Genomic DNA, 18,208 nt, shown 5'->3' with positions numbered 1-18,208 from the left:
TAGATGATGGTCAGATGATGGTCAGATGATGGTCAGATGATGGTCAGATGATGGTCAGATGATGGTCAGATGATGTCAGATGATGGTCAGATGATGTTAGATGATGGTCAGATGATGGTTAGATGATGGTTAGATGATGGTCAGATGATGGTCAGATGATGGTCAGATGATGGTCAGGATGATGGTCAGATGATGGTCAATGAGGGTCAGATGATGGTCAGATGATGATCAGATGATGGTCAGATGATGGTCAGATGATGGTCAGATGATGGTCAGATGATGGTCAGATGATGGTCAGATGATGGTCAGATGATGGTTAGATGATGGTCAGATGATGGTCAGATGATGGTCAGATGATGGTCAGATGATGATTCAGATGATGGTTAGATGATGGTCAGATGTTGGTCAGATGATGGTCAGATGATGGTCAGATGATGGTCAGATGATGGTCAGATGATGGTCAGATGATGGTTAGATGATGGTCAGATGATGGTTAGATGATGGTCAGATGATGGTCAGATGATGGTCAGATGATGGTCAGATGATGGTCAGATGATGGTCAGATGATGGTCAGATGATGGTCAGATGATGGTCAGATGATGGTCAGATGATGGTCAGATGATGGTCAGATGATGGTCAGATGATGGTTAGATGATGGTCAGATGATGGTCAGATGATGGTCAGATGATGGTCAGATGATGGTCAGATGATGGTTAGATGATGGTCAGGATGATGGTTAGATGATGGTCAGATGATGGTTAGATGATGGTCAGATGATGGTCAGATGATGGTCAGATGATGGTCAGATGATGGTCAGATGATGGTCAGATGATGGTCAGATGATGGTCAGATGATGGTCAGATGATGGTCAGATGATGGGTCAGATGATGGTCAGATGATGGTTAGATGATGGTTAGATGATGGTCAGATGATGGTTCAGATGGATGATGGTCAGATGATTGTCAGATGATGGTAGATGATGGTAGATGATGGTCAGATGATGGTTAGATGATGGTCAGATGATGGTAGATGATGGTGTCAGATGATGGTTAGGATGATGGTCAGATGATGGTCAGATGATGGTCAGATGATGGTCAGATGATGGGTCAGATGATGGTCAGATGATGGTCAGATGATGGTCAGATGATGGTTAGATGATGGTCAGATGATGGTCAGATGATGGTTAGATGATGGTTCAGATGATGGTCAGATGATGGTTAGATGATGGTCAGATGATGGTCAGATGATGGTCAGATGATGGTCAGATGATGGTCAGATGATGGTCAGATGATGGTCAGATGATGGTCAGATGATGGTCAGATGATGGTCAGATGATGGTTAGATGATGGGTCAGATGATGGTCAGATGATGTGTTAGATGATGGTCAGATGATGGTTAGATGATGGTCAGATGATGGTTAGATGATGGTCAGATGATGGTTAGATGATGGTCAGATGATGGTCAGATGATGGTCAGATGATGGTCAGATGATGGTCAGATGATGGTTAGATGATGGTCAGATGATGGTCAGATGATGGTTAGATGATGGTCAGATGATGGTTAGATGATGGTCAGATGATGGTTAGATGATGGTCAGATGATGGTTAGATGATGGTCAGATGATGGTCAGATGATGGTCAGATGATGGTCAGATGATGGTCAGATGATGGTCAGATGATGGTCCAGATGATGGTCAGATGATGGTTAGATGATGTTAGATGATGGTTAGATGATGGTCAGATGATGGTAGATGATGGTCAGATGATGGTTAGATGATGGTCAGATGATGGTCAGATGATGGTTCAGATGATGGTTAGATGATGGTTAGATGATGGTCAGATGATGGTCAGATGATGGTTAGATGATGGTCAGATGTATGGTTAGATGATGGTCAGATGGTTAGATGATGGTCAGATGATGGTCAGATGATGGTCAGATGGTTAGATGATGGTCAGATGGATGTGGTTAGATGATGGTCAGATGATGGTTAGATGATGGTCAGATGATGGTTAGATGATGGTCAGATGGTTAGATGATGGTCAGATGATGGTCAGATGATGGTCAGATGGTCAGATGATGGTCAGATGATGGTTAGATGATGGTTAGATGATGGTCAGATGATGGTCAGATGATGGTTAGATGATGGTTAGATGATGGTCAGATGATGGTCAGATGATGGTCAGATGATGGTCAGATGATGGTTAGATGATGGTCAGATGATGGTCAGATGATGGTCAGATGATGGTCAGATGATGGTCAGATGATGGTCAGATGATGGTCAGATGATGGTTAGATGATGGTTAGATGATGGTTAGATGATGGTCAGATGATGGTCAGATGATGGTTAGATGATGGTCAGATGATGGTTAGATGATGGTTAGATGATGGTCAGATGATGGTCAGATGATGGTCAGATGGTTAGATGATGGTCAGATGATGGTCAGATGATGGTCAGATGATGGTCAGATGATGGTCAGATGATGGTCATGATGGTAGATGATGGTCAGATGATGGTCAGATGATGGTCAGATGATGGTTAGATGATGGTTAGATGATGGTCAGATGATGGTCAGATGATGGTTAGATGATGGTTAGATGATGGTTAGATGATGGTCAGATGATGGTCAGATGATGGTCAGATGATGGTCAGATGATGGTTAGATGATGGTTAGATGATGGTCAGATGATGGTCAGATGATGGTTAGATGATGGTCAGATGATGGTCAGATGATGGTTAGGATGATGGTTAGATGATGGTCAGATGATGGTCAGATGATGGTTAGATGATGGTTAGATGATGGTTAGATGATGGTCAGATGATGGTCAGATGATGGTCAGATGATGGTTAGATGATGGTCAGATGATGTCAGATGATGGTTAGATGATGGTCAGATGATGGTTAGATGATGGTTAGATGATGGTCAGATGATGGTAGATGATGGTTAGATGATGGTTAGATGATGGTCAGATGATGGTTCAGATGATGGTCAGATGATGGTTAGATGATGGTCAGATGTGGTTAGATGATGGTCAGATGATGGTCAGATGATGGTTAGATGATGGTCAGATGATGGTTAGATGATGGTCAGATGATGGTCAGATGATGGTCAGATGATGGTCAGATGATGGTTAGATGATGGTCAGATGATGGTCAGATGATGGTTAGATGATGGTCAGATGATGGTCAGATGATGGTTAGATGATGGTCAGATGATGGTTAGATGATGGTTAGATGATGGTCAGATGATGTCAGATGATGGTCAGATGATGGTCAGATGATGGTCAGATGATGGTTAGATGATGGTTAGATGATGGTCAGATGATGGTTAGATGATGGTCAGATGATGGTCAGATGATGTTAGATGATGGTCAGATGATGGTCAGATGATTGTTAGATGATGGTCAGATGATGGTCAGATGATGGTCAGATGATGGTCAGATGATGGTCAGATGATGGTCAGATGATGGTCAGATGATGGTCAGATGATGGTCAGATGATGGTCAGATGATGGTTAGATGATGGTCAGATGATGGTCAGATGATGTCAGATGATGGTCAGATGATGGTTAGATGATGGTCAGATGATGGTCAGATGATGGTCAGATGATGGTCAGATGATGGTCAGATGATGGTCAGATGATGGTCAGTGATGGTTAGATGATGGTCAGATGATGGTCAGATGATTGTTAGATTGATGGTCAGATGATGGTAGAATGATGGTCAGATGATGGTCAGATGATGGTTAGATGATGGTTAGATGATGGTCAGATGATGGTTAGATGATGGTTAGATGATGGTCAGATGATGGTCAAGAGATGGTTAGATGATGGTTCAGATGATGGTTAGATGATGGTTAGATGATGGTTAGATGATGGTTAGATGATGGTCAGATGATGGTCAGATGATGGTCAGATGATGGTCAGATGATGGTCAGATGATGGTAGATGATGGTCAGATGATGGTAGATGATGGTTAGATGATGGTCAGATGATGTCAGATGATGGTCAGATGATGGTTAGATGATGGTCAGATGATGGTCAGATGATGGTTCAGATGATGGTCAGATGATGGTTAGATGATGGTCAGATGATGGTTAGATGATGGTCAGATGATGGCCAGATGATGGTCAGATGATGGTCAGATGATGGTCAGATGATGGTCAGATGATGGTTAGATGATGGTCAGATGATGGTCAGATGATGGTCAGATGATAGTTAGATGATGGTCAGATGATGGTTAGATGATGGTTAGATGATGGTCAGATGATGGTCAGATGATGGTCAGATGATGGTCAGATGATGGTTAGATGATAGTCAGATGATGGTCAGATGATGGTCAGATGATGGTTAGATGATGGTTAGATGATGGTCAGATGATGGTTAGATGATGGTAGATGATGGTCAGATGATGGTCAGATGATGGTCAGATGATGGTTAGATGATGGTTAGATGATGGTTAGATGATGGTTAGATGATGGTTAGATGATGGTAGATGATGGTCAGATGATGGTTAGATGATGGTCAGATGATGGTTAGATGATGGTCAGATGATGGTCAGATGATGTCAGATGATGGTTAGATGATGGTCAGATGATGGTCAGATGATGGTCAGATGATGGTCAGATGATGGTTAGATGATGGTCAGATGATGGTCAGATGATGGTAGATGATGGTTAGATGATGGTCAGATGATGGTCAGATGATGGTCAGATGATGTAGATGATGGTCAGATGATGGTTAGATGATGGTCAGATGATGGTTAGATGATGGTTAGATGATGGTCAGATGATGGTTAGATGATGGTCAGATGATGGTCAGATGATGGTCAGATGATGGTCAGATGATGGTTAGATGATGGTCAGATGATGGTCAGATGATGGTCAGATGATGGTCAGATGATGGTCAGATGATGGTCAGATGATGGTCAGATGATGGTCAGATGATGGTTAGATGATGGTCAGATGATGGTCAGATGATGGTCAGATGATGGTTAGATGATGGTCAGGTGATGGTCAGATGATGGTTAGATGATGGTCAGATGATGGTCAGATGATGGTTAGATGATGGTTAGATGATGGTCAGATGATGGTTAGATGATGGTTAGATGATGGTCAGATGATGGTTAGATGATGGTCAGATGATGGTCAGATGATGGTCAGATGATGGTCAATGATGGTTAGATGATGGTCAGATGATGGTCAGATGATGGTCAGATGATGGTCCAGATGATGGTCAGATGATGGTCAGATGATGGTCAATGATGGTCAGATGATGGTTAGATGATGGTCAGATGATGGTCAGATGATGGTCAGATGATGGTTAGATGATGGTCAGGTGATGGTCAGATGATGGTTAGATGATGGTCAGATGATGGTCAGATGATGGTCAGATGATGGTCAGATGATGGTCAGGTGATGGTCAGATGATGGTTAGATGATGGTCAGATGATGGTTAGATGATGGTCAGATGATGGTCAGATGGGTAATGATGTTAGATGATGGTCAGATGATGGTCAGATGATGGTCAGATGATGGTTAGATGATGGTCAGATGATGGTCAGATGATGGTCAGATGATGGTCAGATGATGGTTAGATGATGTCAGATGATGGTCAGATGATGGTCAGATGATGGTTAGATGATGGTAGATGATGGTCAGATGATGGTTAGATGATGGTTCAGATGATGGTTAGATGATGGTTAGATGATGGTAGATGATGGTAGATGATGGTTAGATGATGGTCAGATGATGGTCAGATGATGGTCAGATGATGGTTAGATGATGGTCAGATGATGGTCAGATGATGGTTAGATGATGGTCAGATGATGGTCAGATGATGGTCAGATGATGGTCAGTGGTCAGATGATGGTTAGATGATGGTTAGATGATGGTTAGATGATGGTCAGATGATGGTCAGATGATGGTTAGATGATGGTCAGATGATGGTCAGATGATGGTTAGATGATGGTTAGATGATGGTCAGATGCATGGTTAGATGATGGTCAGATGATGGTCAGATGATGTCAGATGATGGTCAGATGGTCAGATGATGGTTAGATGATGGTCAGATGATGTCAGATGATGGTAGATGATGGTTCAGATGATGGTCAGATGATGGTCAGATGATGGTCAGAGGTCAGATGATGTTAGATGATGGTCAGATGATGGTCAGATGGTCAGATGATGGTTAGATGATGGTCAGATGATGGTTAGATGATGGTTAGATGATGGTTAGATGATGGTCAGATGATGGTCAGATGGTCAGATGATGTTAGATGATGGTTAGATGATGGTTAGATGATGGTCAGATGATGGTTAGTGATGGTTAGATATGGTCAGATGATGGTCAGATGATGGTCAGATGGTCAGATGATGGTTAGATGATGGTTAGATGATGGTTAGATGATGGTCAGATGATGGTCAGATGATGGTCAGATGATGGTCAGATGGTCAGATGATGGTTAGATGATGGTCAGATGATGGTCAGATGATGGTCAGATGATGGTTAGATGATGGTTAGATGATGGTCAGATGATGGTCAGATGGTCAGATGATGGTCAGATGATGGTTAGATGATAGTCAGATGATGGTCAGATGATGGTCAGATGATGGTTAGATGATGGTTAGATGATGGTAGATGATGGTCAGATGATGGTCAGATGATGGTCAGATGATGGTCAGATGATGGTTAGATGATGGTTAGATGATTGTCAGATGATGGTCAGATGAATGGTTAGATGATGGTCAGATGATGTCAGATGATGGTTAGATGATGGTTAGATGATGGTCAGATGATGGTCAGATGATGGTCAGATGATGGTTAGATGATGGTTAGATGATGGTCTAGATGATGGTCAGATGATGGTCAGATGATGGTCAGATGATGGTCAGATGATGGTCAGATGATGGATTAGATGATGGTTAGATGATGGTTAGATGATGGTTAGATGATGGTCAGATGATGGTCAGATGATGGTTAGATGATGGTTAGATGATGGTTAGATGATGGTCAGATGATGGTCAGATGATGGTTAGATGATGGTCAGATGATGGTCAGATGATGGTTAGATGATGGTTAGATGATGGTTCAGATGATGGTCAGATGATGGTTCAGATGATGGTCAGATGATGGTCAGATGATGGTCAGATCGATGGTCAGATGATGGTTAGATGATGGTCGGGGAGATGATGGTCAGATGATGGCATTAGATGATGTCAGATGATGGTCAGATGATGGTCAGATGATGGTCAGATGATGGTCAGATGATGGTCAGATGATGGTCAGATGATGGTCAGATGATGTCAGATGATGGTTAGATGATGGTCAGATGATGGTTAGATGATGGTTTAGATGATGGTCGATGATGGTCAATGAGGTTAGATGATGGTCAGATGATGGTCAGATGATGGTCAGATGATGGTTAGATGATGGTAGATGATGGTTAGATGATGGTTAGATGATGGTCAGATGATGGTCAGATGATGGTCAGATGATGGTCAGATGATGGTAGATGATGGTTAGATGATGGTAAGATGATGGTCAGATGATGGTCAGATGATGGTCAGATGATGTCGATGGGTTAGATGATGGTTAGATGATGGTTAGATGATGGTCAGATGATGGTCAGATGATGGTTAGATGATGGTCAGATGATGGTCAGATGATGGTCAGATGATGGTCAGATGATGGTTAGATGATGGTCAGATGATGGTCAGATGATGGTCAGATGATGGTAGATGATGTTAGATGATGGTTAGATGATGGTCAGATGATTGTCAGATGATGGTCAGATGATGGTCAGATGATGGTTAGATGATGGTTAGATGATGGTCAGATGATGGTCAGATGATGGTCAGATGATGGTCAGATTGAGGTCAGATGATGGTCAGATGATGGTCAGATGATGGTTAGATGATGGTCAGATGATGGTTAGATGATGGTTAGATGATGGTTAGATGATGGTCAGATGATGGTCAGATGATGGTCAGATGATGGTCAGATGATGGTTAGATGATGGTTAGATGATGGTTAGATGATGGTCAGATGATGGTCAGATGATGGTTAGATGATGGTTAGATGATGGTCAGATGATGGTCAGATGATGGTCAGATGATGGTTAGATGATGGTTAGATGATGGTCAGATGATGGTCAGATGATGGTCAGATGATGTTAGATGATGGTCAGATGATGGTCAGATGATGGTTAGATGATGGTCAGATGATGGTCAGATGATGGTCAGATGATGGTTAGATGATGGTTAGATGATGGTCAGATGATGGTCAGATGATGGTCAGATGATGTTAGATGATGGTCAGATGATGGTCAGATGATGGTCAGATGATGGTCAGATGATGGTCAGATGATGGTCAGATGATGGTTAGATGATGGTCAGATGATGGTTAGATGATGGTCAGATGATGGTCAGATGATGGTCAGATGGTCAGATGGTGGTTAGATGATGGTTAGATGATGGTCAGATGATGGTTAGATGGTTAGATGATGGTCAGATGATGGTCAGATGATGGTCAGATGATGGTTAGATGATGGTCAGATGATGGTCAGATGATGGTTAGATGATGGTTAGATGATGGTTAGATGATGGTTAGATGATGGTTAGATGGTGGTTAGATGATGGTTAGATGATGGTCAGATGATGGTTAGATGGTGGTTAGATGATGGTCAGATGATGGTCAGATGATGGTCAGATGATGGTCAGATGATGGTTAGATGATGGTCAGATGGTGGTTAGATGATGGTTAGATGATGGTCAGATGATGGTTAGATGGTTAGATGATGGTCAGATGATGGTCAGATGATGGTCAGATGATGGTTAGATGATGGTCAGATGATGGTCAGATGATGGTTAGATGATGGTTAGATGATGGTCAGATGATGGTTAGATGATGGTCAGATGATGGTCAGATGATGGTCAGATGATGGTTAGATGATGGTCAGATGATGGTTAGATGATGGTTAGATGATGGTCAGATGATGGTCAGATGATGTTAGATGATTGTTAGATGATGGTCAGATGATGGTCAGATGATGGTCAGATGATGGTCAGATGATGGTTAGATGATGGTCAGATGATGGTTAGATGATGGTCAGATGATGGTCAGATGATGGTCAGATGATGGTTAGATGATGGTCAGATGATGGTCAGATGATGGTCAGATGATGGTCAGATGATGGTCAGATGATGGTTAGATGATGGTCAGATGATGGTCAGATGATGGTCAGATGATGGTCAGATGATGGTCAGATGGTCAGATGATGGTTAGATGATGGTCAGATGGTGGTTAGATGATGGTTAGATGATGGTCAGATGATGGTTAGATGGTCAGATGATGGTCAGATGATGGTCAGATGATGGTCAGATGATGGTTAGATGATGGTCAGATGATGGTCAGATGGTCAGATGATGGTTAGATGATGGTCAGATGATGGTCAGATGGTTAGATGATGGTTAGATGATGGTTAGATGATGGTCAGATGATGGTCAGATGGTCAGATGATGGTTAGATGATGGTCAGATGATGGTTAGATGGTCAGATGATGGTCAGATGATGGTCAGATGGTCAGATGATGGTTAGATGATGGTCAGATGATGGTCAGATGGTCAGATGATGGTTAGATGATGGTCAGATGATGGTTAGATGGTCAGATGATGGTCAGATGATGGTCAGATGGTCAGATGATGGTTAGATGATGGTCAGATGATGGTCAGATGGTCAGATGATGGTTAGATGATGGTCAGATGATGGTCAGATGGTTAGATGATGGTTAGATGATGGTTAGATGATGGTCAGATGATGGTCAGATGGTCAGATGATGGTTAGATGATGGTCAGATGATGGTCAGATGGTCAGATGATGGTTAGATGATGGTCAGATGATGGTCAGATGGTCAGATGATGGTTAGATGATGGTCAGATGATGGTCAGATGATGGTCAGATGATGGTCAGATGGTCAGATGATGGTCAGATGATGGTCAGATGATGGTTAGATGATGGTCAGATGATGGTTAGATGATGGTCAGATGATGGTTAGATGATGGTCAGATGATGGTCAGATGATGGTTAGATGATGGTCAGATGATGGTTAGATGGTCAGATGATGGTTAGATGATGGTCAGATGATGGTCAGATGATGGTTAGATGATGGTTAGATGGTCAGATGATGGTTAGATGATGGTCAGATGATGGTCAGATGGTCAGATGATGGTTAGATGATGGTCAGATGATGGTCAGATGATGGTTAGATGATGGTCAGATGATGGTCAGATGGTCAGATGATGGTTAGATGATGGTCAGATGATGGTCAGATGATGGTTAGATGATGGTCAGATGATGGTCAGATGGTCAGATGATGGTTAGATGATGGTCAGATGATGGTCAGATGATGGTCAGATGATGGTCAGATGATGATCAGATGATGGTCAGATGATGGTTAGATGATGGTTAGATGATGGTCAGATGATGGTTAGATGATGGTCAGATGATGGTCAGATGATGGTCAGATGATGGTCAGATGATGGTTAGATGATGATCAGATGATGGTCAGATGATGGTTAGATGATGGTCAGATGATGGTCAGATGATGGTCAGATGATGGTTAGATGATGGTCAGATGATGGTTAGATGATGGTCAGATGATGGTCAGATGATGGTCAGATGATGGTCAGATGATGGTTAGATGATGGTTAGATGATGGTTAGATGATGGTCAGATGATGGTTAGATGATGGTTAGATGATGGTCAGATGATGGTCAGATGATGGTTAGATGATGGTCAGATGATGGTCAGATGATGGTCAGATGATGGTCAGATGATGGTCAGATGATGGTCAGATGATGGTCAGATGATGATCAGATGATGGTCAGATGATGGTTAGATGATGGTCAGATGATGGTCAGATGATGGTCAGATGATGGTTAGATGATGGTTAGATGATGGTCAGATGATGGTTAGATGGTCAGATGATGGTCAGATGATGGTCAGATGATGGTCAGATGGTTAGATGATGGTCAGATGATGGTTAGATGATGGTTAGATGATGGTCAGATGATGGTCAGATGATGGTTAGATGATGGTCAGATGATGGTCAGATGATGGTCAGATGATGGTCAGATGATGGTTAGATGATGGTCAGATGATGGTTAGATGATGGTCAGATGATGGTCAGATGATGGTCAGATGATGGTCAGATGATGATCAGATGATGGTCAGATGATGGTTAGATGATGGTCAGATGATGGTCAGATGATGGTCAGATGATGGTTAGATGATGGTTAGATGATGGTCAGATGATGGTTAGATGGTCAGATGATGGTCAGATGATGGTCAGATGATGGTCAGATGGTTAGATGATGGTCAGATGATGGTTAGATGATGGTTAGATGATGGTCAGATGATGGTCAGATGATGGTTAGATGATGGTCAGATGATGGTCAGATGATGGTCAGATGATGGTCAGATGATGGTCAGATGATGGTCAGATGATGGTTAGATGGTCAGATGATGGTCAGATGATGGTCAGATGATGGTCAGATGGTTAGATGATGGTCAGATGATGGTCAGATGATGGTTAGATGGTCAGATGATGGTCAGATGATGGTTAGATGATGGTTAGATGATGGTTAGATGATGGTCAGATGATGGTCAGATGATGGTCAGATGATGGTCAGATGATGGTTAGATGATGGTCAGATGATGGTCAGATGATGGTCAGATGATGGTCAGATGATGGTCAGATGATGGTTAGATGATGGTCAGATGATGGTCAGATGATGGTCAGATGATGGTCAGATGATGGTTAGATGGTCAGATGATGGTCAGATGATGGTCAGATGATGGTTAGATGGTCAGATGATGGTCAGATGATGGTTAGATGGTTAGATGATAGTCAGATGATGGTCAGATGGTCAGATGATGGTCAGATGATGGTCAGATGATGGTCAGATGGTCAGATGAAGGTTAGATGATGGTTAGATGATGGTTAGATGATGGTCAGATGATGGTCAGATTGTTAGATGATGGTTAGATGATGGTTAGATGGTCAGATGGTCCTCACAGCCTTCCCCACCGTCCCTTAAAGCTCCCCTTGCAGAGTAAACAGCTGTGTGTGAGGCTTTATTTAGCGTGTATCCTAATATTTGTGGGAACCAGCACTGATGGTGATCCGACGGACTCACGAAGCTTCTGTATCTTATTTCAATCAATAAATCTATCAAATAATACATTTTTGGACAGCAGCTTTCATTTTGGTTACTCCAGCTCCAGAGTGTCAAGAATGACAAACTTCCCTCAATAATTCAGTTCTATGAAAGCTGAAACCAGTAAAATAAAGTCTGTGAGCCGGCAGTGATCATATGGATCATATGGAGAGTTCAAACAGACAGAAAAGCTAAAGCAATGTTTCAGATCCATCTGAACTCTTCACCCCTCTGGTCCATAAAAATATTTCATCAAAGTCAGCAAGTTTTTAAGTATATCCTCAGAGAATCAGCTGCGACATGTTTAATTGTGTGCCAGAAATAGCCTGAAGGAGTAAGAAGATGAAAGGAAGTGAGAGCAGGAGGTCAGCGGCTGATCAGAGGAGGTGAGGAGGGGCTGAAAGGAAGCCGTGTAGGAACTCACGGAGGAATGAGGAGTGTGTGAGCGTTGGAATGAGCTGGGTCATCTAGTGCTGTAACCGTACACCGGAGGGTCAAACTGATGCCTCCCAACAGCTGCTGCTGCCATGGCAACCAGAGGGTGGGGCAAACCATCACAGGAGGGGTTTATAGAGATCTGATCCAGCAGCCTGTCCCTGAGACGCATCATCTGTTCCCAAAAACAGCACAGATAACACAGTCTGACAGACAGAAAACAGGATTTCTGCAGCAACAAGGTGATTCCCAAAGAGCTGTTAGCTGAAAACTTGGCATATCTCAGCATGGTGTGCAGTGTGTCCTTAAAACATTCGAGGAAACTGAAAAAAACCAAAATAAAACAGAAAAACACCAAATAAAACAAAAAAACACAAAATAAAACAGAAAAACACCAAATAAATAAAAAATAAAACACAAATAAAACAAAAAACCCAAAATAAAAATAAATAAAAATAAAACAGAAAAACACAAAATAAAAAAAAACAAAATAAAACACAAAAAAACACAAAATGTATTAAAACCAGCAGCAGCTGAGGAACAGAAGTGGAGAAGTGTGAGTCAGAGGGATGGAGTCCTGAACATCAGAGAACTCCTGAACTAAACTACAACACCCAGACACTCACTCTGCTTTGGTTTTACTTTCATAAAGACTGCTCTGATTGGTGGGTTGTGAGGTTGTAGAACCGGAGGCAGCTGGATGATTACTGAGGACGTTTCTCAGAGCTGTAAACAGTCCTGCTGGGTTTGTGTCTCTGGGTCAGACCAACATGTTTGTGTCTCTGGGTCAGACCAACATCTCGGGCATCCTCTCAGAGAAACTGGTCTCTGGTTCTCTGTGGGGCTGAGGAACCTGTTTGCTTCAGGTTCAGGTTATCAGGTGGTCACCTGTGATTGGCTGGATGTTAGATCTGGTTCATTGTGTGTAACTGTCATGATTATGTGAGTTTGTTTTGTTTTTGTTGTCTTGTTTGTGTTTTTGTTGTTTTGTTTTTGTTGTCTTGTTTTGTTGTCTTGTTTTTGTTGTCTTGTTTTTGTTGTCTTGTTTTTGTATTTTTTGTATTTTTCCCTCACTAACATGTGTATGTTTGTATTTTTTTATATTCTGATCTAATGTGGGTTTTTCTGTTTGGGCACGGTTTAAACTTGGTAATGTGTTAACTTAATGTTTAAGATTTTGTGTTGATTCTTTTCTCCTTCTTTTTGAGGTCACCTGGTCCTGTGTTGCCATGGAAGCGCACCCATGAGCAGTGCTGATTAGGAACAGGGGGGTATTCCTAGAAAGTAGCTAAAGAAAGCCAGGCTATAGCCGGAAAGCGTCGCTTGAACTAGCGCCATCTCCCAATTAAGCCTCAAGTCGTTCCACGAAGACATTTTAGCTGCATCTCGGTGAGGCTAATCCAAGCGAGGCTTACATAGCCTAGCTTAGTGCGAGTGCACGCGGAACGTAAGAAGCCCTGACGAGTAGATTGTGGAAAAACGGAGATCTGTGTGAAAAGGAGAGCGAGACAAGAGCTGTTATTTTTTCGGCAGCTGAACAAATAATGCTGATGGAGCTGTTTGAGGATTTTAAAAGTGTCATCACCAGAAATGGTAATACAGCTGCGATCAATAAAGCGAAGAAACGGCTAACAACTGCAGACAGACTAAACGCGTAAGTTATGAAAGTTTCATACCATTGACATTCATTTTACTGTCCTCATGTATTTATGCTCTCCTCTTGGTGTTATAATGTGTTTACATAAAGCATGCTGAATTGTCTCTGTATGAGATGTACAGCACAAATATACTGGCCCTGCTCACTTTATTAATAACCCAATAATCGACACGCGTCATCATACTTTGTGACTATATTATCCTGTGTGTGAGACCCACATATTAATTTTTCACTGTTACATCTCAACAGGAGCAATCTTAACAGCCAAAAGCGTACCTGGCAGCAAGTGAAGGTAAAGTACAGGAACATATTTCAGAGTGGTAAGTAGCCTTTGAAGAAATGTGTTTGTCCAATAAAGAGAGCACCAAACTAGATATGGAATACAAGAAACTGAAAATAAAAAAGATCAAGCTAGAGATTATGAAACTAGAGAGGGATGTTAGTATAAATTCAGATAAAGGAGAATTTCGTGTTGTGAACTGTATTTAATTCTGTTTTCTCTCCACAGCTTGATAAACATGTAATAATAATTAAACAATTCAACACAACTTGAACTCAAACTTGTCATTATTGTACGGTTCATGCAAAGTGTTAGAAATGTGTTTTTTACATTTATATTCACAGTGGGGTGCCATGACCTAAACATGTGGAAAGTTATAAATAATCTCTGTCCATTTAGCCTTCTTACACTTGCTCTGACTTAAACTGCTACTGTGTCAATGCTAAATTATGAAAAGAAGTTCTAACTCAAAGGTCACAACAACAAGGATCAAAGGAAATATGTGTCCCTGTATAGGTCCCTCACTGTGTCAGGAGAAACTGAGTCCTTTCAGGCACTGGAACCTGCAGGGACTCAAGGAAGAAAAGACTTCAGCCTGAAAAGTTGTCCACAAGACAAAATGTATAAAATATGAAGTATACTATTCATTTAAGATGGCTCTGTCAGAAGTCAGCCATGGTGCCTGAGAACTTTAAGCAATGAACCTGTATTTAATTTGGCCAAAGGTCATTTCTATCCGTGCCCTTGTTTTAGCATGTGCATGTGCATGTGCATGTGCATGTGCATGTGCATGTGCATGTGCATGTGCATGTGCATGTGCATGCCCTTGTTCCTGGATCAGGATATGGCGTGAGGAGGTACGGCCAGCATGCATAGCCTCTGTCCCCAAGCAGGACACCATTGAACTCTCCTGCAGAATAAGAGAAATGTTGGATGGATATACATGTGTTAAGACTTTAGGCAATTTGATGCAATATGTACCTTATATGGTTATCTATAATAAAGTATGACGAGCACTTTAAATTCCTTAAGATGACCTCTACACCTGACCTCTCATTAGATTACCAAAATTCTGCCTATGCTACACCTTACTTCAAAAGTACACTCCTTCAGGTCAGTAAAATTCTCTTGCCTTGTGCAAACCTCTGTGCCAGTGAGGATGCTCGGAACATCCTAGAATCATGAACTGATCCCGGCCATTTAGCCTCAATGTTGGAAATGAAATGAGCTCCATCACAGATCATCTGTATGCACGGAGGATAGGAGTCAATGATGAGCTTTCACAGGGCATAAATGTAACATTGCTCAGCATTACTCAAAGGGGTTGATGTGGTACTTTTCAAAATGAGAAATCCAGTTCAGAGTCTATGGACAATTATCCCCAAGTGTACCTGTACATTTAGGATATGGAAAAATGTTCGGTTTACATAGTCAGCCTCCACGGGTCCAGCAGGGGCCTGGACAATGTGACAATGTTTAAATCCAGACTGAAAACAGTTCTATTTAGATGTGCATATGACACCTGAAAGTATTGTATCTGCACTCTTCACTTTTAAATTAATTAATTAATGATTTTTTTGTTTTTTGGAATGATTTTATTGCCTTCTTGTGATTTTATGTAGCTGTAAAGCACTTTGAATTGCCATGTGTACGAATTGTGCTCTACACATTGCCTTGCCTTGGATGCGTACATGGGTACAGTGTAGTGCACCGATAACATTAGGGAAGCCTGAGGGAGATGATGAACTTAATGCAAATACTTCAGTCAGTAGGTTGTTTTACATTATCGGCTACTGTAAATGTGGAGCAGCAGCCTGAAAGGACAGAGGTGCCCCCCCCCCCGACATTCGCAATACTGACACTCTCCCTCTGTTCAAGTCTTAACTCAAAACCCATCCGTTTAACTTTGCTTACCTCCATTTATTGCTCCGTTCTGTGTATTTTCAATATGGTATGATGTTTTAATTCCTGCGTTTTATCTAATATCTTATTTGTCCTTGACTGTTTTGAAAGGAGCTTTCAATAATTTGTATCATTAACATTATTAGCTGTCCCCCATTTTTCTGAGTCTGGTCCTACGTGGGTGTAGATCGGATGTTTGTTAGGTATTGATTAGTTTTAATGAATACCATGTTCTGTCTCATTTAATTTCATGTTCAATACGTGTGTATAGTTGCGTTTCTTTAGTTGCACTGGCACCGACTGATTGATTTTTCGAGACAGTGAAGGTGGTGATATGATAACCAGTTTTTGCTTCGTTTTTTAGACAAGACATGAGTTGCGGGAGCGCAGAATTCTAGGTGAACATTTCTTTCCGGAGTCCGTTTCAGCCGGTCGGACATTTTTTGAGTTGCAGCTAAGCTAAGCTTCAACTTTAGCCTGCCCGAGACCAGGCTAGTTCAGCAGCATAAACTACCATGGTTACTCAGCGGGCGTTCAAATAAGCCACCTTTATGGAACGGAACTCTTGCTAAATTTAGCCAGAAGTAGCAAAATAAGCCAGGCTTTCCGCTAAGCCAGCTTCTAGGAATACCCCCCAGGTTATGTGAGTTTGCTTTGTGTTTTCTTGTTTTATTTTGTTTTGTTGTCTTGTTTTGGTATTGTTATTGTTGTTTTGTTTTTGTTGTCTTGTTTTTGTTGTCTTGCTTTGTTTTTGTTGTCTTGTCTTTGTTGTCTTGTTTTGTTTTGTTTTTGTTGTCTTGTTTTGTTTTCTTTTTGTCTTGTTTTTGTTGCCTTGTTTTTGTTGTCTTGTTCTTGTTGTCTTGTTTTTGTTGTCTTGTTTATGTTGTCTTGTTTTTGTTTTTGTTGTCTTGTTTTTGTCTTGTTTTTGTTGTCTTGTTTTTGTTGTTTTGTTTTTGTTTTTGTTGTCTTGTTTATGTTGTTTTGTTTTTGTTGCATTGTCTTGTTTTTGTTGTCTTGTTTTTGTTGTCTTGCTTTTGTTGTCTTGTTTTTGTTGTTTTGTTTTTGTTGTCTTGTTTTTGTTGCTTTGTTTTTGTTTTTGTTGCCTTGTTTTTGCTGTCTTGTTTTTGTTGTCTTGTTTTTGTTGTTTTGTTTTTATTGTCTTGTTTTGCATCCTTCACAGTTTCCATCACCACGCTGACTTCTCTCCTGCTTGTATTCTGCAGGAGCCAGTTGCTAGGCAACACAAAACCTTGGGAGGTGCTGCACGATGCCAAGATGGCGCCTCTGCTGCCCCCTGTTGGTGCAGAGGTATTCAGACACTTCACCCCGGCCTCACTGGAGGAAATCCAGCGGCGGCATGAAGCTGAGGAGAAGGAGCAGCAGAGGAGGAAGGAGAAGAACATCGAGGTAGGAAACATGCGTCCAACCGCCATCATCAGGAATCTGAACGATGATAACCTGAGATAACCCTGATTCTGAGTCACAGATAGCAGAGGAAGACCTTCCAAAACCTGCCAGCGATCTGGAGGCCGGGAAGCCCCTCCCGTTCATCTACGGAGACCCCCCCCCTGAGTTTATCAACACCCCACTGGAAGAACTGGATCCCTTCTACCAATCCCAGAAGGTCTGTAAGCCCACCCGCTGTGGAGAAGGATTCAGAGTACAACCTAAAGATATATACATATATATATATTATTATATATTATGTGTGTCCATTAAG

The 18,208-nt window shown here is 41.8% G+C and overlaps 1 protein-coding gene across 3 annotated transcripts in view; it reads left to right on the top strand.

Annotated features, from left to right (window-relative positions):
* scn4ab (sodium channel, voltage-gated, type IV, alpha, b) overlaps window positions 1-18,208 on the top strand; it is a 75,831-nt gene that overhangs the window by 29,230 nt on the left and 28,393 nt on the right. For all 3 annotated transcript variants that reach the window (XM_075453582.1, XM_075453580.1, XM_075453581.1), the window contains exons 2-3: window positions 17,712-17,895; window positions 17,975-18,112. In XM_075453582.1, the coding sequence (XP_075309697.1) occupies window positions 17,764-17,895; window positions 17,975-18,112 (270 nt within the window). In that variant the 5' untranslated portion in view covers window positions 17,712-17,763. The remainder of the gene's footprint in view (window positions 1-17,711; window positions 17,896-17,974; window positions 18,113-18,208) is intronic.

This window comes from Odontesthes bonariensis, chromosome 21 (assembly GCF_027942865.1).
Source record: "Odontesthes bonariensis isolate fOdoBon6 chromosome 21, fOdoBon6.hap1, whole genome shotgun sequence".
Lineage (NCBI taxonomy): Eukaryota > Metazoa > Chordata > Actinopteri > Atheriniformes > Atherinopsidae > Odontesthes > Odontesthes bonariensis.
This window is presented reverse-complemented; position numbering and strand designations above follow the sequence as displayed.